Genomic DNA, 24,911 nt, shown 5'->3' on the forward strand with positions numbered 1-24,911 from the left:
CAGGAGTTGGAGACCAGCAGGAGCAACCTAGCAAAACTGCGTATCCACAAAAAAAAAAAATACAAAAATTAGCCAGGTGTGATGACACACCTGTAGTCCTAGCTACTTGATAGGCTGAGGCAGGAGAATCGCTTGAGCCCAGAAGGTGGAGGCTGCAGTGAGCCAAGATCATGCCACTGCACTCCAGCCTGGGTGATAAAGTGAGACCCTGTTTCAAAAAATAAACAAAAGTAGGGAGTATGCAGAAAGGGGGAGTAAAAATACTCAAAACCTTACTTTAAACCTTACTTTATTGGGATAAGAGAGGACACAGAGAACATTGTTTGAATTTGGTAGTTGAGAAGTGAGTATCTCATTATACCAAATATGACTGAATTCTCCAATTAAAAGCAGAGATGAGCCAATTGGTTTTAAAAACTAGCAATAAATTTTTTCCAAGAAACACACATAAAGTGATAATAAAAGGTTGCCCTTAAAGGGGTGAGAATAGTGATGACAGGTGAACAAAAAAGCATGCACGCATGGTAGGTAGCATCAGGCAATGTGGAATTTAGGGTTAAGAGCACTAAGCATGTTGAGAGACAGTAGGTGCTGAACAGCTGATCTATATCAAACAACATAACAAATACATAAAACAAGAATGATTGACACAGAAGAGCTTGATTTAAAATATACTTAAATAGTACATACAAAGGAGACAAGATGAGAGGAAAATTGAATATAAACAAGAAGTTTGCTTTAATAAAAATATAGAAAGCCTTTCATCAGTCAAATAGAATTTTTTAATGTCTACAATATCACTAAAGAAACTTTAAATTTTTGTAAAAGTAGATGTTGTAAACTATATTTTCTGATAATTAACAAAACATTCCTGGATATATCTATTGGATCAAAGAGGAAATTAAAAGGAAAACTACCAATGGTCTCAAAAGCAATGAAAAACAGACTATTCTGTATCAAAATTTACAGGATATAGAGAAAGCCAAGGAATTACTGGGGCTTAAAAGCCTGAAAAGGAGGTATTTACGAAATTGAAAGAGAACAAAAGTGGCAAGAAAGAATAGAGACTAAAAGTAATAGAAAGCAAAACAAAAAAGATGAATCCTTCACAACTCCAATAAAGAAAAAAGCAAACAAAAATAGACAAAATGAGGAATGAGAAAGGGAATTTTATAGTAGATACAGGAGGATGAAAAGACTTGAGAAATAGGCCAGGCGCAGTGGTTCACACCTGTAATCCCAGCACTTTGGGAGGCCGAAGTGGGTGAATCACCTGAGGTCAGGAGTTCCAGACCACCCTGGCCAACATAGTGACACCCTGTCTCTACTAAAACTACAAAAATTAGCTGGGTGTGGTGGTGCGTGCCTGTAATCCCAGCTACTCAGGAGGCTGAGGCAGGAGAATCGCTTGAACCCAGGAGGCGGAGGTTGCAGTGAGCCGAGATCGCGTCACTGCACTCCAACCTGGGTGACAGAATGAGATTTTATCTCAAAAAATAACACTACATTGCAACTCTGAGGCAACAAATTTTAGAACCTAGAGGAAATGAGTGAATGCTTGCAAAATGTTTAAAAATAATAATAACTGACTTATGAAAAGAGAAACTTGAACTAGAGCAATTACCATGGAATTTTTAAAGAAAAATCTACCATAGAAAAATGTACAGCTGAGTTTTGTCAAGTCCTCAAAGTATAGATAATTTTACTTAAACTATCCCAAGACCATAGGGTGAAATTGTACAGTTCCTTAGTTTGTTTTAAATAGCCAGTGTAATTGTGATTATAAAACCTGATTTAAAATAGTATAAAAAATAAAACTGTAGGCTAATCTCACTTATAAATACAGAGGCAGAATTCTGTTTTTAATTCTAACATCCCGTTAGAAATAGAGTCCAGGATGAAACTTCAAATTGAACACGTTTTGTGGGGTTGCGCTAGTTTTGCTCGGGTTGTTCTGAATCCCACTCATTTCCTAATGCTTACTGGATTCCAAAGCTTTGAGGATATTTTTTAAGAAGTTCAGGCTTATCATCCTTAGTAGTACAAGGATTTGTCTGCCTTTGAATTTCATGGGCTCAGTGATTACAAACAAAGAGATGCAAACTACCACTGTTTAAATAGTTTTACGGTGTTTCTAAAGATTTGATATTGAAACTTAATGTTTATATTCACTGAGCTCCTAAAGAAAATGAATATAAAGTTTTCTTTGGGAAAAGTTGACTTGTTAAATTCTTTTTAATTGAATTCAAATTAAAGCGCATTGAAACCCCATGGCTTGTGATTTTTTTAAATGAATAAATTGTGAAGAATTGGTTTTGGGTATAGGAATGACTGGAATCCAAGAGATGACTTGGACCCATGTCCTTGTCTAACATACAAATCCAGGAATATTATGCAAGGATAACTTATTTTAAAAAGGGAGTTTCACAGGAGAGATGCATACAAATCCAGGAATATTATGCAAGGATAATTTACTCTTCTATTTTTATTTATTTATTTATTTATTTATTTATTTTTTGAGACAGAGTCTCGCTCTGTCACCCAGGCTGGAGTGCAGTGGCCGGATCTCAGCTCACTGCAAGCTCCGCCTCCCGGGTTCACACCATTCTCCTGCCTCAGCCTCCCGAGTAGCTGGGACTACAGGTGCCCACCACCTCGCCCGGCTAGTTTTTTGTATTTTTTAGTAGAGACGGGGTTTCACCGTGTTAGCCAGGATGGTCTCGATGTCTCGATCTCCTGACCTCGTGATCCGCCCACCTCGGCCTCCCAAAGTGCTGGGATTACAGGCTTGAGCCACCGTGCCCGGCCGATAATTTACTTTAAAAAGGCAGTTTAACAGAAGAGATGCATGTGTATAAACAAACCACTACACACACACACACACACACACACACACACACACACACACACACACACAAAGAAAAAGACATAGAACCCAGGAATGTGTAAAGGCTCAAGTGGGGAACACATTCCCAGGATGCAATGATGGTTCACTGTCAGAAAATCAGCCAATATTATTCATAACACCAACAAATTTTAAGAGAAAAATGTAGGATGTTTTCAATAATATTGAAAAGACATTTAATTAAATACAGCAGGCATTCTTAATAAAAAGCCTAAAAATAGGAATAGAAGGAAATTCTTTAAATATAATAAAGACTACTTCTCCAAAACCAATAACCAATAGTTTACCTTTGCCTAAATGACAAAACACGGAAAGTCTAGGATATGTATTATCATAAAAAGTATGAAATCATTTGAATAAACCTACCTTCCCACTGTGGTCTAAGGTTAAAGAAACCAGTGCTTACAAAAACTGCTCCTGGAAATTCAACTGGCATAGCCTCTGTGGTGAGCAATTGGGAAGTGTGAACCAAAAGCCTGAGAGAGTAATTTTTTTATTTTCATTTATTTATTGATTGATTTTTTGAGACAGAATCTCACTCTGCACCCAGGCTGGAGTGCAGTGGCATAATCTCAGCTCACTGCAACCTCCTCTTCTTGTGTTCAAACGATTCTTGTGCCTCAGCCTCCCCAGTAGCTAGGATTACAGGTACATGCCATCATACCCAGCTAATTTTTATATTTTCTGTAGAGATGGGGTTTCACCATGTTGGCCAGGCTGGTCTCAAACTCCTGACCTCAAGTGATCTGCCCGCCTCAGCCTCCCAAAGTGCTGGGATTACAGGTGTGAGCTACCAGAGCTGGCCAGTGAAAGAGTAATTTTTGATCCAGCAACTTCTCAGAATTTTTCCAAAGGCCATAATCATGGAAGTGGACAAAAATTGAGCTATGACATTTTTAATCTCCCGCAAATACAATGTTTGTTACTGCATTATTTGTATTTGCAAGCGATTAAAAATAATAACCTAACATTGTTTCTAAATATCCAACACTGAAGGAATTGTTGAACACACTTTGGGAAGACTACATGAACGTGTTTGTACAAATGAGGCTCCCTCCACCAAAGCCCTCCTCAGCACCCAGGTTTGGAACATTTGGTATCTTTTCCGATGCTGCCCAGCACTCTCTGGCCCACCCGCTTTCTAAGGCCAGCTTTTAGCTGCCTCTCAGCCTGTCCTCTGGATACCAAGTTCTCCCGCGCCTCCACATGCCACTTCCCAGCTGGCTTCGTACACCCCTCTGAGGGAGATGCCCAGCCTTCCTGTCCCCACTCTGCCAACTGATGGGCATATCCTGAGATTCAGGCACACGCATACATCTCCTGAATCATGCCCATACAGCAGCAAATGTGAGGGGCTTGACAGTAATCTTTAGGGCACTGTGGGCCCAGCTGTGTGTTAGGACTCAAGAAAAAGCTGAGGAGGAACTCGTGACTCAGAGAAACAAGGCTGACATGCCCACATCAGTTCAACGGCCCGTGGCACTGCGTTTTGATGAAGTAACCTCTGAATGAATATAGGGTGTCAGAGCAGTGAAGCATGAATGACGCTGACCGATGACAGCCTGTAATTTTCCATCTCTACTGCGAGCTAAAATGACAGGCCTGATATCAAGCAATGATTGCATGGCTCCTTGGAATTCCCTGGCATTTTCTTTTCAGATTCTCTAAGATCCAGTTTCCTAATGCTAACATTTTCTTAACGCCCACTTCTGTAAGTTTTTTTCTTATGAACTTGCCATAGAAGTAATCATTTGGCCTCTTTTAAAAAATCACAGAGAAATAACCTAATGCAACGTGAGGACTGCCTCAAGTCTGAAAATCATGGCTCGCATCACTCCAGCCAGCACTCTGCCTGCCGACTACAGAGGAAAGCAAGACCAAAAAAGACACAAGCCTCCAGCCTGCCTGAGGAGGCAGGCCAGGTGCTGTTTGTTTTGTCATAAAAGTAAAAGCCAGAAGGCAGTTCCATTCCTAAAAAGTAGAAGCATCCAGAGTTCTCAGCCATGGGAGTCAGGAGCTCCCACCACAGACAGCTCTCACCCTGCAGGCCAAGCCTCAGGCTGCAGAAATCTAGACCCTTCTTTCTACACATATGGCAACAATATCATGATCAGATGATCAGTAAAAGTGTCTCACTGACCGGGTGCGGTGGCTCACGCCTGTAATCCCAACACTTTGGGAGGCCAAGGTGGGCAGATCACAAGGTCAGGAGATCGAGACCACGGTGAAACCCCGTCTCTACTAAAAATACAAAAAACTAGCTGGGCGAGGTGGTGGCGCCTGTAGTCCCAGCTACTCAGGAGGCTGAGGCAGGAGAATGGCGTGAACCCGGGAGACAGAGCTTGCAATGAGCCGAGATCTCACCACTGCAATCCAGCCTGGGGGAGCGAGACTCCGTCTCAAAAAAAAAAAAAAAAAGTGTCTCACCTTCCCGTTCATGGGCTCAGCATCTGCCTCCTCTCCTGTACAGACGATCTGGGCTTCTCCTCGGGGCCTGTAAGTTGGCCAAGCCCCTCATTGGGCCACTGGTCTGCTGCTTTCTGGGCAGTGGCCTAGAACTTGAAGGCTGATGAGCATATACAGAAGGCAGGAAGACACAAGCTGGCTGGCTTGGGCCTCACTAGCTGACAGAGGGGCTGCCCAGCCTGACCACAGGGGTTTCATGGCAGGGACTCCGGACCACTCACTCATCCTATGTGACTTCACACACCACCTGGCTTCTGCTCGGAGCTGCCATTGTGCCCTCCCTGACACGTGGGTGCAGCTGGGACACACACCAGGGAAAAGCTCTCCTCTCCTCCTGCCGAGTCCACAGGGGAGAAAGGGTTACCTCCAGGGAAACAGAGGTGGCCGTGCTCTGTCATTACCAATTTGTACAAGGCACAGGGTCTAATTGTTTACTTTCTACAGCAAGTCTCCTCTGTAAGACCAGGACCTCTTCCCAGCATTCTAATTGCAAGACATCTAAACAGCCCAGCATCTCAGAGTGGCATCCCGTAGGATGTCTACTGTCTTTCATCAGTCCTGGAGTCGTACCTCAGAGAATGCCTGTGAGCAGCATCCGACAGAGACTGCCAACAAACTGGCCCAGGCATCTGGCACCAGAGAAAAAGGAATTCCCAGTAGGCAGTTCCACCACGTGACATTTTCATGATTGAAAGCCCTCTCCCTCTTTCCCTAGCATGGCTTACATGCTGAGAAGGTAGGATTCCCCATTGCGAGAGGAGGTGATCTCTGAGCAACCACAGTGATGTTTCCATTCTGGGGACTTCCCTTGGAAACCCCACCCCACCCCTCAGGTTCTCGCTCTGCCATCATGGCGGCTGACAAAATGCAGCAAGGCAGGTGTCACCATGGAGCAAGGGCAATCCGGGCAGTCAGTCCTGTCCCACCACTTCCTCTTTCAGGAAGAACAGGTCCCTTTCTAGGATGTTCCTGAACTGCTCTCACTTTGCTTATGCCTCTTCCCTGATACTGAGGTTAGTCATCTCTCTCCCAAGCACCCCTCTGCCAGGCTGTCTCCACCTGACCATACAGCTGTCTCCAGGTTCAGCCCCCACCTGCATGGGCCCTCACTAGGATTCCCACTCTGTGTTGTAGGTGATCACAGAAGCCAGCGCCGGCCAGGACCAACACCTCATCCGCACACCCTTCGCAGGAGTGGACGACTTCTTCATTCCCCCAACGAACCTCATCATCAACCACATCAGGTGACACTGGCCCATGATGCCTCTAAGGCACTCCCCGCTGCAGCTCAGCCCTGCAAGGGGCACCTTTGCCCAGCATGGGACCTACTCATTTCTCTGTCTCCCCTACTCCTCCTATGCTGAATTTGGACCCCATCACGAAGGAACAGAGAAGGTCCAGTAAAACAGACCCAGTGCCTAGTCCTCATTGCCTGGGGTCAGTGACTCTGTTATAGTGAAGGCACCCAGCTCCTAATGCCCTCAGGGGCCCAGAAAGGTCAGGAAGTCCCATCCTCAAGGTAAGGGCAGCAGAGGAAAGAAGGAAACAGTAGCGGTAAATTGAGCACCCTCTGCTTGCTAGACACAAAAATCTAGTCCAGGTGGTCTTAACCCCTATGTTATAGATAAGGATCAGAGAAGTTAAGACACTGACCAGTGTCACACAGCTAGGAATTGGCAAAGTCAGACTAAATGTAAAGCCAAGTATTGTTTCAGTGCACCATTCTTCCACATTCCCATCTAACCACAGCCCATAATACTTTAGGAACCCCCAGAGCATCTGTGTGAGGAGCCCACAAAGAGACAAGGCTTCCTGATTGCCATGGTTTGCCACTACCTAAAACAACCACCCAATAATAAGAGCCATGGTCTCAACTGCAGACCTCGGCCCAGCACGGTCAGTCCCCATCCCTATTCACTTTAGAGAGCCCCCAACATCTTCTGTAAACTTACCACTGCCAGACCACCAAGCCTGTCTCTAAGCCATCAAGACCCCAAATGTCTTGTAGCACTATTTATACCTTTCTATAATCCACCATCAAGCACCTCTCTGCAGAAAGAAGTGATTCGTTTTTGCAAGCTGATGCTGGAGAGGCACCCATTCACCCTTTTCCAAGGAAGAAAGCCACTTTATGAACTCTCTCACTGCAGAGAGAGCCTTTGCAAGAGCCTCTAAGAGTATATTAAATGGTGAAGCACTCATAAAGCAGCTGTATTCAGCTGGGGGTCGGGCACACTCAGAGGCTCTGTAGTTCCTGTGTGTGGCTTTTAACTTAAAGTTTCTTTTAAGAGCTGAGTTTTCTTTCTTGCTATTTCCATGCTCTGATTCTTTAAGGATGCTTTAAAGATACACCTTGGAGGGAGTATTTTCCTCCACTCTTGGGTACAGTTTTTCTAGAGAAAATTACAGAAGAGATTCTGCTCTATTCCTGTAAGTGTACACATCACCAAAAGGCCTCTGTGAACAAGGGATTTAGGCACAGACTCTCAAGATCAAAGGGAAGTCCCGCCTGGAGTCAGGCTTTTCCGTACTTCCAACCAGCCTCCAAAGAGGAATTTCAGAAAATCCACATGTGAGCAACTCCCACCTACCTGAGCCCCTCTGCTAAACTTCCCTCTTTGAATCTTCCCAATAGCCCTAGGAAGGAGCTACCCTGGCTAGAGTCACTGAGGCTCAGAGAGGCAAGCAGCCTGCCCCAGGCTCTGCAGCTAGCAGGGCAATGTGCCGGCACCAGGCCATCTGGCTCCAGAGGGAAAAGCTGTCCTCAACCCCAATGCCCAGAGTTCTTCCTACCCACACCACCAGTGTGGCCAGAAAAGAGACTGCCCCCACATGTTTCCCTTCCAGGGGAAGAGGGTACTAATAGGAAATCTGCACTTGTTTGGCTGCATCTGCATCCTCAAATTCTAACTTGTCAGTTAGTCTAGAAAACAGCGAGGATATAGAACTCATGTCTTTGTAACAGGCAGAATCGGGGCGGGGATCTCTTGCCCTTTTCCTCCATGCTCACCGTCCAGACACAGACTTGCCCCTTTCCAGCTGGCATGGGCCTCAGGGAAACATATCATAGGCATTACAAAAGGAGAAGCAGTTGAAGGGCCTCTCGCCTTCCTCCACAATCATTTCCAATGATGAGTGCATGTTACAAGAGCATCAATCCAGCAACATTTGTAACTCCACTGCGTTTGGATTGAGATCATAGATAATTTGTTTATGAAGACATCCCCTGCAGAATGATAGATCTTATTACTAAGCTATTAGATCACTGAAGGATTATAATAAAGGGAAAAGGCAGAAGATGTAATTGGTTAAGATGAATGACAGATTCCCCACCCCTGGAGGTGATCTCTGACCTCAGTTCTTCCCCTCCCAGGTTTGGCTTCATCTTCAACAAGTCTGACCCTGCAGTCCACAAAGTGGACCTGGAAACACTGATGCCCCTCAAGACCATCAGCCTGCACCAGCATGGCTGCATGCCTCAGGCCATGGCGCACACCCACCTGGGCGGCTACTTCTTCATCCAGTGCCGACAGGACAGCCCTGCCTCTGCTGCCCGACAGCTGCTCGTTGACAGTGTCACAGACTCTGTGGTTGGCCCCAACGGTGATGTAACAGGCACGCCACACACATCCCCTGACGGGCACTTCATAGTCAGCGCTGCAGCTGACAGCCCCTGGCTGCATGTGCAGGAGATCACGGTGCGGGGGGAGATCCAGACCCTGTATGACCTGCAAATAAACCCAGGCATCTCAGACTTGGCCTTCCAGCGCTCCTTCACTGAAAGCAATCAATACAACATCTACGCGGCTCTGCACACGGAGCCGGACCTGCTGTTCCTGGAGCTGTCCACAGGGAAGGTGGGCACACTGAAGAACTTAAAGGAGCCACCCACAGGGCCACCCCAGCCCTGGGGGGGTGCCCGCAGAATCATGAGGGACAGTGGGCTGTTTGGACAGTACCTCCTCACACCAGCCCGAGAGTCTCTGTTCCTCATCAATGGGAGACAAAACACGCTGCGGTGTGAGGTGTCAGGTATAAAGGGGGGGACCACAGTGGTGTGGGTGGGTGAGGTATGAAGGGCCCAGAGCAGAGCCCTGGGCCAAGGAGCACCCCCTAGTCCTGACACTGCAGCCCCAAGCAGGTGCGCTGTACATTTTTACAGACAAAAGCAAAAACCTGTACTCGCTTTGTGGTTCAACACTGGTCTCCTTGCAAGTTTCCTAGTATAAGGTATGCGCTGCTACCAAGATTGGGGTTTTTTCGTTAGGAAGTATGATTTATGCCTTGAGCTACGATGAGAACACATGCTGCTGTGTAAAGGGATCATTTCTGTGCCAAGCTGCACACCGCGTGACCTGGGGACATCATGGAACCAAGGGATCCTGCTCTCCAGGCAGACACCTGTGTCGGTTGCCTTTACATAGTCATTGTCCCTTACCGCCTGACCCAGCCAGACTCCGCCCTGACGGAGTGGCCCAGAAGCAGAGGCCGACCAGGAGCAGGGGCCTCCCTCCTGAACTGAAAGCCCATCCGTCCTCGTGTGGGACCGCATCTTCTCCCTCGCAGCTGCTTCTTGCTTTTCTTTCCATTTGACTTGCTGTAAGCCTGAGGGAGAGCCAGCAAGACTCACTGCATCTTGGGGGATGGGGAAATCACTCACTTTATTTTGGAAATTTTTGATTAAAAAAAAATTTTTATAATCTCAAATGCTAGTAAGCAGAAAGATGCTCTCCGAGGTCCAACTGTATCCTTCCCTGCCTTAGGCCGAGTCTCGGGGGAGGTCACAACCCCCCCATTCCACAGCCAGAAAGAACAATCGTCATCTAAGAATACCAGCCCTGTCAACTATTGCCACCCTGCTTCTCCAAGAGCAGAGCAGGCCACCTCATCCATAAGGACTCGGTTCTGTGTTGGGACCCCAAGAGACCAGGACGAGTTCTGTGTGCCTGCTTGTCAGCACAGAAGGGAGACATCTCATTAGTCAGGTCCGGTGCCCCAGATTCAGGGTAGACTGGGCTTGCCTGGCAAGGTATGGGTGGCCCCAAGGCTCAATGCAGAAACCCCAGGGACATGAGTGGGGCCAGGTGAGTTCCTGAAGCTATACCTTGTCAAAACATTTATTTTTCCTGCCTGTGGCCTATCCACTCATCTCTGGTACCCCATCCCCGCATCAGCACTGCAGAGAGAACACATTTCAGTGAGGGTTTTCTTACCCACATTCCCCAATCAACACACACACACTGCAGAACCCAGAACAGAAGGCCACAGGCTGGCACTACTGCATTCTCCTTACGTGTCTCAGGCTGTGGTGACTCTCAGGTGGGCATCGAAGAAGTACAACCCACACAGCCCTCTGGAGACTGCCTAGATCAGAGACTCAGCAAAAACAGGCTCCCCTTCCCTCTCCCGCATACAAGTGGAACTTACATGTGTTCTGGTTTGAATGATCATTTTGCAAGCCACACAGGTTGGGAGAGGTGATCTCACCACAGACATCTTTGCTCATTTGGCCACCTTCACCTACTGACATGACCAGGATTTTCCTTTCCCATTGAGGAACAAACCCTTTCAAGGAGAGGAAACCCTAGACTCTGTGTCACTCAACACACACAGCTCCTTTCACTCCTGCCTGACTGCCCAAGCCACCTGCATCCCTCGCCCCAGCTCTCATGAGATCAATCACTTGTCTTGTATGTCTTATGTATCTTGGTCCCCCAAATGCATGTCCCCTGCGACTCCTAGGGGTGTGCCTAGACATGTACATCTGTTTTTTATTTTAAAAGATATACTATGTAGATATAAGTTGAGGAAGCTCACCTCAAAAGTCTAGAATGCAGTTTCACAGTTGCTGGGATGCATGGATGACACATCTCACCCCTTTTATTTTTCCTGACTCAGTATCTTGATATGTTTACTCCCAATCTCCCATTTTTACCACTAAAATTCTCCAACTTTCATAAACTTCTCTTTTTGGAAAAATCTCAGTTGTATCAGCCCCTGACAGAAAAAGGATCTCTGAGCCTAAAGGAGGAAAAGTCCCACCAACTACCAGGCCAGAACACCAGCCCCTCTGGGCAGCAGGATTCCTAAGTCAAAGACCAGTTCGACCCAAACTGGCCTTTTAAAATAATCAGGAGTGACAGAGTCAACTTCTGCAGCACCAGTTCCTCCCCCACTGTCCCTTTCATCTCGGAGTGTGTCTAAAAAGCATAGCTGCCCTTCACTCTCCTCAGAGTGCGGTTCCTGGAGACGGCAGGCTTAGGTCTCCCTGACAGCATGCCAGACACAACTGAATCAAAGCAGGCCTGAAGCCTAGGTCAGGGTTTCAGGAGTCCAGCCCCAGAAGGCAAAGTCACCAATGCAGGCAGGTAAATGCTTTTTAGCAGGAAAACCAATAGAGTTGGTTGGGTGGGGAGTCAGGGGCAGGAGGAGGAGGAGGAGGAAGAAGAAGGCCAGATCGGCCTGCCCTTTCTCCCATACTTCACCCCAGAAGAGGTTCATGGAACACAGTTGGAAAGCCACTGGTAGGAAATGCCTCACTACAGGGGGCCTCCTGTAGCAAGCCCAGCCAGTAATCCTCCTAATGAACCCACAATTCACACTGATACCTTACACTATTCAAGAAATACTGACTTTACCAAAAGAATCATCAAGAAAGCTATTTACATAAACTCCCTTAGTCATTTTGAAATAAAATTAATTTCACAAAAATTCAATAGTTTTTTTTTTTTCCCCCCCCCAAAATGACAAATAATCTGCACCTGTGGTGACAGGAAGGCTTTGAAATAGGGGCCCTCATTCTTCTGCTCCAGTGGGCAGAACCCTGCATAAAGGCTCTGGGTCCAAAAGCCCACCCAGGCAGCCCCAGACGGATGGCAGGAAGGGGGACTGTCAGCTTCTGGATGATGGCACAACCCGCCTGCATGAGGAGATTTGACGGGCGTCACACCCACGGCCAAAGCCATCATCCCAGCCTCACCAACACTGACCCAGCCCACCCCGCCTGGGGCTGGCCCAGGCTTATTTCTTCAGTCTCCAAGCCATTCAAGTGTCCTACTTTTCCCCAGGCTCCAGGAAGAAGCTGGAAGAGCCCTGTAAATCCTGGCTGGGGCCAACTACTAATACCAAACTTCAGGTACTATGACCTAGAGATAGCATCACCAGAGACAGAAACTCAACCCCTACAATTCCCACCCCCAACCCAGACATCTCCCCATCTCCGTCTGTCCAGACAAGTCTCCCAGTTCCAGGTAGGCACTGGAAGAAGCCGGCTTTCAACCCCAGATAAAGCAGAGAACGGCCTACTGCCATAGAGATTGCGACTGCTGAGTCTTCATTTAGGAAAGCAGCCAGGAGTTGGCTTTGTACAACCACATCTTGTTTTCTGTTGACCAGTAACCTGTGAACTAAAGATTTCAGAACTCAGATGTGAAACAGATTCATTCTGGATATATTTTTCTACAAGGGGCTTAAAAAGTATAGTTGATTCATTTATCATGACGTGTTTCATTCCATTATTACAGACACCGAAGCATCTTCACTAGTAAATCCCACAACTCTCTCTCTCCCACTCTTCAACCCTCCTTTTCAGAAGCCAGCCTCCAGGAGAGTTGACACTACCACTCCGAGATCCTTCCTATGCATCCACCAATCTACCTCACATTCGCCCCTGCACCCAGCACCCCCGGAATGCTACTCCCCTCCACTCCCAGCCAGGAGGCCAGGCAGGTAACAAGTAAGATTGCAGCACTGCCACAGAAGTCCTCGACAGCCTCCCCGACCCAGGACCCCAGGTTCCACTCCAAGTACAGTCAGAACTCATAGGGACACAGCCCCTTGCTGCCCAGAATCACACCCTCCAAACCCTTGCTTGCAGACCTTTGGAGTTAGATGACCAAGACTAGAGACAGCTGGCTGGGAACCATCAAGAAGTCAGGTGTTCTCTGGCAGGAATAGTGAGACCATGACATCTCAGCGAAGCATCATCTCTCAGAGGGCCCGAGCCCCCGCAACCTCCCTCCAACTCCCTTTTTATTCTCCCCCCTTTCCTGTTCCATTCCTGTGTCTCAGGCCCCCTGCTCATGAGCCACTCCACAACAGCTCCGACCATTCAAGGAGCAACTGACCTGATGGCTACACCAGCCCCTACCCCGTGGTCTTTGCTCATGCTGCTTTCCTGCTTTGGGGTACAAGCCAGAAGTCATTCATAGGCCAGATACTACTATGTGCTGCCAGACTGGCACGTAGGCAAAGAAATTTTGTTCAAGAAAGTCACTAGCTGCCTTGGTTTCTCTCCAAAATTATAGAGATCATAAAACAGAGATGCTTTAAAAATTCACGGGATAAAAAAATACAGTGCCTATCTTCAGGGTATGACTACAAGACCCCAAGTAGCCAGTGGAATACAATCCACTCCCTGCTTTTATCTACACCAGGTTACCTGCTAAGTCACATGAGGATTTGAGCATCTTATTTGGGCCTGCATGCTTTAGGCAGCAGCCACACAGTAGACCCTGGGACACAAACAAGCATTGTCCTTTGCATCCACATCCTCCTTTGGAGCCATGGGCAGCAAGTGGGGAAGCCTAATTTAACTAAATAATAATGTATGAAATTATGGAGAATACAAGAGTGGGGATTATCCTCCAAAATTCACAGCGAGGCTTCTTTAGCCAGCCCCAGAGTGTTTATCATGCACTTTAAAAAAAAAAAAAAAAAAAAAAACCACACACTTCTTTCCAAGCTCATCTTTACATATATGGAACCAGCCCTTGCTCATGTGGCCCCAGAGTACATGGGCCATGCCCTAGAGGGCTTTCGAGGGATCAGCCACAGCACTGCACAAAGCAATAACTATTGACTTACCCCTACAGCAAGCTTGGTGACATGTGCTCGGCAGAATCAGAGATTGCTGCCCTTCAGAGGCACCCTCTTCAAGATCAGAGCTTTGTTTCTGAGTAAGAGCAACCAGTATTGGCTGGGTTGTGAGGCCCAAGAGCTCTAAATTGAGAAAACGCCCCAAATCTAAACCTTTATCCACTGCCCAGCATGACATCTGCCATAGGTTGAAGAGTTGTGGGTCCTGTGCTACTTGGGAGAGGTGAGGGAAACAGATTTGCAAGCCGCACACCAGAGACCCACAGCTCCCTCCTTGCCTGGCTCCCACATGGCTGGCCAGCCCCCTCGTCCTTCCTATCCTGGCCTGGCCCTGTGGCTTCCTACCTTTCCCCTGCTTCTCATGCTTCCCAAAGGCTGTGTGAGAAGATCTCAAAGCAGAACTGGGCATGGAGTTTTGCTGTCGTGGTCACACACACCGTTTCATGCTGTAGTGCAGCTGAGTGACCCTCAAGATGTGAAGCCACACACATCATTTGTCCTATTCGAGTCTCATGCTTCCTCACCTCAGAAAACTCTCAGATCTCTCATGTCAAGGCAGATTACATTATTTTGAACCGTTGTGTAGCATCCAAAATATATTTTCTGTAATCACCAGTATTTCTCAAAAGGCCTCCTGTAATTATTATACATGTGAATTTTTCCTTATTTATAAAATATATATAAATTATTTTTAATACATCAACTTTAGTAGAAATTTGTACCAACACAGTAACTGTATGTGGCATTTGAAATAAGTTTGTGTTTACTTTGACCTATTACACAGTATTGAACACATGGTGTATTTGCAGTACCACTTGGTATAACGATGACTCCAAATTATCATAAACTATTGTCATTGTAAATGCTCTTTTTCTGAGGATTTTACAATAAAAATTGAGAAAAGTTACCTTTTTCTGGTGCCAGTCTGTTTGCAGTTTTTAAAGTGAGAACTGATTAAGGCAAAACCACGCGGCGTCCTTCTCCCACCTTTCCATCATAATTGCAGTTTCCTGCTGATCACAGTGCGATAGTCGTGCTCTGGCCAGTCCGAAGAGTGGCTGGACAAAGGCAGGCACCTGGACCCAGAAGTCTCTCTTCCCCGTGTGGAAGTTTCAGCTCCCAAAATGCACAACCACATCTGGTTCAAAACCGCCCAACATCTGCCCTGGCAGGCACTAAAAATTCACTACAGCCCCAGACGTGAATCTATTACCCCGGCCACTCTGGGCTCTCATTGGGGCAGAGCTTCTAACTGAGACACAGAAAGTGGGAAGTGGCCAGTAATCACCAGGCTGCTAATGGGGAGCCAGCACTGTGCTGGGTATGGGCGATAAAGGGCTGAACGAAGGAGACACAGCACCTGTCCTCAGTGAGCTTAAGATGGCTATGCCATGACAGCATTACGCAGGACGCCTAGGGTGTGTGTGTGTGTATGTGAAGAAAGAGACAGAGATCTATTTTAAGGAATTGGCTCATGTGACTATAGAGGCTGTTAAGGCCAAAATCAGCCTGGTAGGCAGCAGCTGGAGACACAGAGAAGCGTTGCAGTTTGAGTCCAGAAGCCGTCTGCTGGCAGAATCCCCTCCTTAGGGGGAGGCCAGTCTTTTTCTATCATGGCCTTCAACTGATTGAATGGAGCCCATCTACATCACAGAGGGAAATCTGCTTTCCTCCAAGTCTACTGATTTAAGTGGTAATCTGAGCTGGGCATGGTGGCTCATGACTGTAATCCCAGCACTTTGAGGGGCCAAAGTAGGAGGATCGCTTGAGCCCAGGAGTTTGAGACCAGCCTGGGCAACATAGGGAGACTCCGCCTCTACAAAAAAAAAAAAAAATTAATTAATTAGCCAGACATGGTGATGGGCACCTGTGGTCCCAGCTACTTGGAAGGTTGAGGTGGGGAGGATCCCTTGATCCCAGCAGTTTGAGGTTGCAGTGAGCCATGATCTCACCCCTGCATTCCAACCTGGGTAAAAGAGTGAGACACTGTCTCCAAAAATAAAAACAAAGAAATGAATGTTAATCTCATTTTTAAAATACCTTCACAGAATCATTAGAGTGGTGTTTGATAGACACCAGAGACCATGGTTATCTTAGTCTGTTCAGGCTGCTATAACAGAATACCATAGACTTTGTGGCTTATAAACTAATTTATTTCTCATCATTCTGGAGTTTGGGAGGCCCAAGATCAAGGCAGCAGCAGACTTGGTGTTCCGTGAGAGGCCACTTCCTGGTTCCTAGGTATCCATCTTCTCACTGTGTCCTCACCTGGTGAAAGGGGCAAAGGAGCTTCCAGGAGCCTCTTTCTAAGGGCTCCAATCCCATTCACTCTCATACCCTAATCAGCTCGCAAAGGCCCCACCTCCAAGTACCATCACACTGGGGGCTGGGTTTTAAGATATCAATCTGTGGGGAACACAAACATTCAGTCTTTAGCAGTGGCCTGGCCAAGCTGACATAAAATTAATCATCACAGTGACATAAACAAGGTACTGCTCCCCATCTCTACTGGAGGAGTAACCTACTACATGTGCCTAGCCCTGTGATAAGCACTTAATAAGCACCTGTTTTTAAACCTTACAATGACCCAACAAGGTATGTGTTATTGTTACCCCACTTTACAGAAGAGGAAGCTGAGGCTCAGAGCAGCAGAGCCGGAATTCGAATCTACATCTGTGGTCAGAACATGCACTCTAATTGCTGATCCCGCTGCCTGCGACATCCACCACCATGAGAATGTCTGAACTGCAGCTGCTCTAGCCTCACTTCCCCGCAAACGCCAGGAAGCACAGGCTACCTATCGCGGGGGCTTTGCTCTAACCTCCATCCCAAGAAAGCCAGCTTCCCAGACCGGTGTGGCAGTCTGGAGAGTAGCCAGCAGATGGTCCGAGAGCCACAATTCTCAGTTAGCTAAGGCTGGATATGCCCAGAGCTAAAATTAATATTGTTTTAAAATCAAATGTATTTATGCAATAAAGAGTACATCATATTATCTGCAAGTCTAAGTGAGTATCATCTTTATGTGTAAACTTCCATCCAAAGAAAATTACTTTGTTTCCTTAACTCTCACTTATCCAAGGCCACTGGCCATCATCTGCATGTTCAGAGTTCCTCCCTCTGAACCAAAGTCTCCTGCCAAAGTGAAATCCAGTTACCAGGCAGGAGATATTGGTCAGCAGTGACCAGTGGAACTGGGCGGCCCAGGAAGAAAGGGTGGAAGTGACAGCCCCCAGGACCCTGTATGCAATGAGGACAATGCACCCCCAGGCAGAGCAACAACAGGGAAACTTTCAGCATCCCTGGGGCACAAGACAGAGAATGTGACTTACAGTCCCTGGGGGAACCCTAAAAGGAGCCAGGCCCTGTGCTCCCAGTGATCAGGCTTTTTGGAACCTGCAAGGCAATCTGAATCAGCACCTCCTGATGCACTGCTAGGTAAGCTCACTCACATTGCTTCAGGATATAAGAAAATGTATTCTGTATATTCTCATTTTATAAAAGAATACTGGAGTGTGGGGGCCAGGGGGCAGGGGTGGCCTGGTGGCTCATACCTGTAATCCTAGCACTACTTTAGGATGCCAAGGGGGGTGGATCACTTGAGCCCAAGAGTTGGAGACCAGCCTGGGCAACATGACAAAATCCCGTCTCCGCGAAAAATACAAAAATTAGCTGGGTGTGGTGACATACACCTGTAGTCCCAGCTGAGACTAGGAGGTAGAGGTTGCAGTGAACCAAGATCATACCACTGTACTCCAGCCTCACAGAGACCCTATCTCAAAAAATAAATAAATAAATAAATAAGAATTCGGGGTTGGTGGGGCAAGTAGGAATAGGCTAAAATATTAAACACAATGTTCTCGGATTATAAGTGGATCTGGTTTTCCTCTACATGTTTATTTCTATTGTCTAGAACTTCTACAGTAAACTGTGTGCATCATTTCTGTGATTAAGATTAAGAGAAACCTGACATTGGCACTCATCATTCCTGAGTGGCACAAGTACAACACAGACAGTATGGCTCCCCATCCACCCTTGCTCCCTTTGCAGCGGTCAGGAACAAGGACTCATGTCTTTGGTGAACAGGGGCACCCTGAGGGCAGACTGTTATCTCCCAAAAGTGAGACACAATTACAGAGCCTGCAGATCCTACCTACTCCTTCCCACCACCCCCCACCACCCCCACTCCTGCCCCGCAACCAAGGGGAGGAAAACAAAACAGATGAGCTGAAGAAGATGGACTCATTCCTACATCCAGGCAAGAATTCCCCTTGGGCTACCACCAAGTCTGTAAGTGCCTCACCAACTTCTACCTCGGAAACAATGGTCAGATCTCCCTTCCTCTTCAGGGGGAAGATTAAATCATTCAGAACAATTTTACCACTAAAAACATGAATAAAACATTTGAAAGAACATCATCCAGGAGACAAGGAGAGAATGCAGAAGTGAGCGCCCAGAGACGGGGCAGGGCAGGGAGCTGCTTCTCTCCCAACAGCGCTTGCCCCTCCACACACACTTGGGCTTTCCTTCCAATGGCCTCACAGGGAAATGGGGGCAAGAGTTACAGGTGGGCAAAGAGTTCTTACACTTGGCACCAAAAGCATGATCCATAAAAGGAAAATTTGATACACTGGACCTCATCAAAATTTCACATTTTTGCTACGTAAAAGATCCTGTTAAAACAATGGAAAGACAACATTCCAGGAGAAATTATCTGCAAATCATATACCCAACAAAGGCCTAGTATCCAGAATACATGAAGAGCTCACAAAACTTACAGTAAAATAACAAACAATCCAATTAGAAGATAGGAAAAAAAAAAAGGCCAGGTACAGTGGCTCATACCTATAATCCCAGCACTTTGAAGGCGGAGGTGGACAGATCACTAGAGGTCAGGAGCCTGGCCAACATGATGAAACCCCATCTCTACTAAAAATACAAACATTATCCAGGCATGGTGGCATGCACCTGTAATTCCAGCTACTTGGGAGGCTGAAACAGGAAAATTGCTTGAACCCGGGAGCTGGACATTGCAGTGAGCTGAGATCACACCGTGAGTGAAAGCGCTCTAGCCTGGGTGAAAGCACGAGACCTTGTCTCAGAAAAAAAAAAAAGAAAGACAAAAGACAATGGGCAAAAAGAATTCTTAAGCAGATATTTCACCAAAGAGGATATACAGATGTTAAATAAGCACAGGTAAAGAAATTTAACATTATCAACCATTAGGGAAATGCACATTAAAAACACAATGACATATCCTACACACCTATTACAATTGTGAAAATACTACTCTGATAAAATAAACAATCACAAAAAACACTGCTGAGGCTGCAGAAAAACTGGGTCACTCATGCATGTCAGATGGGAATATAAAAAATGGAACAGACTCCCTGAAAAACAGTTTGGCAATTTTTTTAAAAATCAGCATTTAGCTATCATTTGATTCAATAATTGCACTTTGGGGCATTTATCCCACAGAAATACTTACCTTCACACAAGAAAAACCTCTATACAAATGTTCATTACACCTTTACTCATATCAGACTAAAATGGGAAACAATCTAGATGTTCTTCAACGGGTGAAAAGTCAAACAAACTGCAGTGTATTCATACTGTGGAATATTACTCAGCAATAAAGAGGAATGACTTAGTGATAGACACATCGATCTTGAGTGACTCTCCAGAGAATTACATTGAGTGAAAAAGCTAATACCAAAATGTTGCATACTGTACATGATTCCATTCCAAAGGTTGCATACTGTATATACGTATATACCATTCCTGAAATGGCAAAATTGTAGAAATGGAGAACAGATTAATGATCATCAGGGATGCAGAAGGGGAATGCAGTGGGAGGGACCTGGGTGTGGCTATAAAAGGATAACATGTGAGATCCTGTGGCAACAGAAATGTCCTGTATCTTGGCCGTGTCAGTGTCAGTATCCTGGCTGTGATCTTGTATTATGGTTTTGCAACTTTTGGAGGAAGCTGAGCGTGAGTACACAGGATCTTGCTATAGTATTTCTTATAACTGCATGTGAATCTGTAATAATTTCAAAAGAAAAAAAATGAAAGCCTCCAGGCCCAGATGGTGTCACCAGTGAATATTATCAAACATTTAAGGAAGATGTAACACCAATTTTACACAAATTCTTCCAGAGAATAGAAGGGGATGAAAAAATCCCCAACTCAGGTTGCAATACTAGAAAATAAGAACAACCCCAGAAAGGGACAATTACCAGCCTGTTTTACTCATAATGTAAATACCAAGATGCTAAACAAAATATCAGCAAACTAAATCCAGCAATTTAGAAAAAAGGATAGTGCATGATGTGTAAGTTGGATGAATCCCAGAAACGCAAAGTTGATTGATGTAATTCACCACGTTATCAGCTTAAAGGAAAAGCCTATGAGCATCTCAAGAGATGTAGAAAAAGCATTGAGAAAATCCTAAATTCATTCATATTCCTGATTCTCTCTAAGCGAAGTAGAAACAGAAATTGTCTTAATTATTAGAGATGAAGGTCTATAGCAAACATGCTTCACTGAAGTAAAAACATTAAAGTAAAACAATGAGATTGCCCCCTTTTATATAGGGAATAAGGCAAGGATCCGCTACGGCCACTTTGACTTAGCACTGTACACTGTAGTCTTAGCCAGATCAATAAAATAAGAAATAGAAACAAAAGGTGTAAGAACTGGAAAGAAACAAGACTATATAACTGTGTATGTAAAAAATTCAAATGAGGGGGCAGGGCGAGGTAGCTCGTGTCTGTAGTCCCAACACTTTGGCAGGCTAAGGTGGGAGTATTGCTTGAGGCCAGGAACTCCAGACCATCCTGGGCAACAAAGCCAGACTCAGTCTTACAAAAAATTTTAAAATTAGCTGGGCGTGGTGGCACATGCCTGTAGTCCCAGCTACTTGGGAAACTTGCTTGAGCCCAGTGAGGCTGCAGTGAGCTATAATTGTGCCGCTCCATGCCTGGGTGACAGGGAAACCCTGTCTCTATAAAAAGAAAATTAAATTGAATATGCAAGATACATTATTAAAATCAGCAAGAGAGTTTAACAAGGTTGATGATGAAAAATTAATACAACAAAATAATTCTATTTTTCCATAACAGCAACAGTTTAAATGATTTTTTAATATCATTTATAATAACATTTTAATAGGAATAAAATCAATAAAGATATACAAGATCTCTCTAAAGAGAATTCTGGAACTTTGAGAGACATTAAAAACATTAAGTTGAAAGATATACCATGTTGATTGAAAGATTTAATAATAAAATAATATTAATTTATCCCAAACTGATTTAGAGAATAATAGCAAACCCAATTATATATATATATATATATATATTTTTTTTTTTTTGAGACAGAGTCTCGCACTCTTGCCCAGGCTAGAGTGCAGCGGCGCGATCTCAGCTCACTGCAAGCTCCACCTCCCGGGTTCGTACCATTCTCCTGCCTCAGCATCCCGAGTAGGGACTACAGGTGCCTGCCCAATTACAATTTTAAGAAGGGATTTTGGCAAGTTAATTCTAAAATTTATATAGAAGTTTAAAAGGTCAAAATTAGCTAAGAAATTCTTGAAGAAAAATGTCTGGGAAGGGCTGGGCACGGTGGCTCAGGCCTGTAATCCCAGCACTCTGGGATGCCAAGGCAGGTGGATCACTTGAGCTCAGGAGTTCAAGACCAGCCTGGGCAACATGGCAAAACCTCATCTCTACCAAAAGTACAAAATTTAGCTGAGTGTGGTTGTGTGCACCTGTAGTCCCAGCTACTCAGGAGGCTGAGATGGGAGGATCGCTTGAGTATGAGAGGCAGAGGTTGCAGTGAGCCAAGATTGTACCACTGCACACCAGCCTGGGTAACAGTGAGACCCCATCTCAAAAAAAAAAAAAAAAAAAAAAAAAAAAAAAAAAAAAACAGTTTGGGAGCACTTACTCTATCAAATACAAGACTTAATATAAAGTTATAGTAATTAAAACAGTATGTAATTGAGCAACATTATACAAACAGATCAAAGAAACAATATAGGAATTAGAAATAAATATATGTATACACGAAAATGTTATGTACAGCAGAGGTAGCACTCCAGATTGGTGGGGAAAAGACAAACTTTTTCGATAAATGTTGCTGGAATATATACACCAGGATACATGTTCATGAATAGTCATTGCAGCATTTGTTGTAATAGCAAACAAAGACTGGAAACAATGCAAATGTCCTTCAGTAGCAGAACAAAGAAAACAATGATACATTTATATAATGGAATACAGCAATGAAAATGAACTAAGTACAGCTACACAAAACATTACAAATAAGTCTCACAAATGTAATGTCAAACAAAAGGGTAGATATGACTCAAAAACAGTCAAAATTAAATTAAACTGTTCTTTATCACAGACACATATAAGTAACAAAACTATGAAGAGAGGCAAGAAAATGGTTATCCCAAAAGTCAGAATCGTGAGAAAAGAGAATAGATTACTACTGAGAAGAGGCACAAAGAGAGGTTCTTGGGTGTTTACAATGTTCTATTCATTGGCCTGGTAGTGATTGTAATTATTCATGGAACTGTGCATTTATCTTATATGTACTTTTGTGCATTATGTTATATCTTACATTAAAATGTTTATTAAAAGACTTCTGTTTCTGGCAATATCATGAACCATGATTTAAAAAAAAAAATCCACTAAAACCCAGAAATGCTGGAGAAAAGAAAACAAATACCTTTAAAAATGTACAGCCATGAAAAAAAAAAAGAGAAAGATAAATACGATAAAGTATGAGCAAACTGGGGCTTGGGTTGTGATACACAAGTGTGAACAGAGATAAAACCTCAGACCCAAGCAAGGTGAAACATTGTCAACTGAGATTCCTGAATAAACCTGAGACACTCAAAGGAATTTATCTTCAGGGAAAGAGTGATCTAGAGAAGAATTTATCCATTAGCTCAGGGAAACCAGAAAAATTATGAAAAAGTATCAGAAAAAACTCTGACTGTTATTCAGCCAAAATAGGGAGTGAAATATCAATTCATGCTACAACCTGAATGAACCTTGAAAACCTTATACTATGTGAAAGAAGACAGGCACAGCAGTAAGGCATGTGTCATGTGACTGCATTTATATGAAATGCCCAGAATAAGCAAATCTATAGAGACAGAGAGATTCATGATTGCCAGGGGCTGGAGGAGAGGAAAATGGAGATTGACAACTAACTATAATATTTCTTTGGCAGTAGATGAAAATGTTCTGAAAAAAGATCGTGGTGATTATTGCACAACTGTGTGAATAAACTATAACCACCATTGAATTGTACACTTTAAAATGATAGATTTTATGGTATGTGAATTATATCTCGATAAAATATACCTAAATTTTTTAAACAATGGATTAGAAATACACACCGAGTAATAATTTTTAAAAAACAAACTTTTGTAGTCATATTAATACCCGACAATAGACTTTAAGGCAAACAGCAAGAACGAAAAGAGTTAGTACATGATAAAAGTGTCTACTCACCAGGCAGATAAAAAAAAAAATTCTAAAAACATAGCCTCAAAATATATAAAGCAAAATTGATAGTGTTACCAGGAACTGACAAATCTATCATCACAGCAGAGAGAGAGAGAGCATCATAGCTCTCTCAATAATTGTCTTGAACAAATAAAAACTGACAAAAAAGGCCAGATGCAGTGGCTCATGCCTGTAATCCCAGCAGTTTGGGTGGCCAAGGCAGGTGGATCACTTGAGGTCAGGAGTTCGAGACCAGTCTGGCCAACATGGCAAAACCCCATCTCTACCAAAAATACAAAAATTAGCTGAGTGTGGTGGCGCATGCCTGTAATCCTAATGCGCCTGTAATAGCAGCACCCCTACTCAGTAGACTGGGGCACAAGATTCACTTGAATCCAGGAGGCAGAGGTTGCAGTGAGCCAAGATTGCACCACTGTACTTAAAAAAAAAAAAAAAATAGAATATGTGAGCCACACAATAAGCTTGATCCATAGATGTATCTAGAACCCTACATATAGAAGTTAGAAAAAAATACAATTTTTTTCAAACTCACAAGAAGCTATACAAAAAACTAATCTTTACTAGGTACAATGCCACAGAGAAGTTCCAATAACTACCACAGAATCAAAATCATAGAGCATATTATCTGACCACAATGCAATAAAATAAAAATCAATGACTGAAAAGATGACCAAAGAATCTCCAGACATTTGGAGACTTAAATGTGTAATTAGGCTGGGTGTGGTGGCTCACACCTGTAATCCCAGCTCTTTGGGAGGCCGAGGCAGGCGGATCACTTGAAGTCAGGAGTTTGAGACCAGCCTGGCCAATATGGTGAAACCCTGTCTCTACAAAAAATACAAAAATTAGCTGGGCGCAGTGGCACACGCCTGTAGTCCCAGCTACTCGGGAGGCTGAGGCAGGAGAATCGCTTGAACCCGGGAGGTGGAGGTTGCAGTGAGTCAAGATTGGGCCACTGCACTCCAGCCTAGGTTACAGAGCAGGACTCCATCTCAAAAAAAAAAAAAAAAAAAAAAAAAAAAGTGTAATTAATCCAGAACTCAAAGAAGAAATCATAATGGAAATTAGAAAATATTCCCAATTAAATTATCAGAGATATAACTATATACATACATATA

The 24,911-nt window shown here is 44.5% G+C and overlaps 1 protein-coding gene across 1 annotated transcript in view; it reads left to right on the forward strand.

Moving 5' to 3' along the window:
• Positions 1-10,078, forward strand: part of FSTL4 (follistatin like 4) — a 410,886-nt gene extending 400,808 nt beyond the window's left edge. Inside the window, exons 15-16 of the mRNA XM_023196194.2 lie at positions 6,506-6,615; positions 8,745-10,078. Coding sequence (XP_023051962.2) covers positions 6,506-6,615; positions 8,745-9,447 — 813 coding nt within the window. The 3' untranslated portion in view covers positions 9,448-10,078. The remainder of the gene's footprint in view (positions 1-6,505; positions 6,616-8,744) is intronic.
• Positions 10,079-24,911: the final 14,833 nt, after the last annotated feature.

The sequence above is a fragment of the Piliocolobus tephrosceles genome, chromosome 4, assembly GCF_002776525.5.
Source record: "Piliocolobus tephrosceles isolate RC106 chromosome 4, ASM277652v3, whole genome shotgun sequence".
Lineage (NCBI taxonomy): Eukaryota > Metazoa > Chordata > Mammalia > Primates > Cercopithecidae > Piliocolobus > Piliocolobus tephrosceles.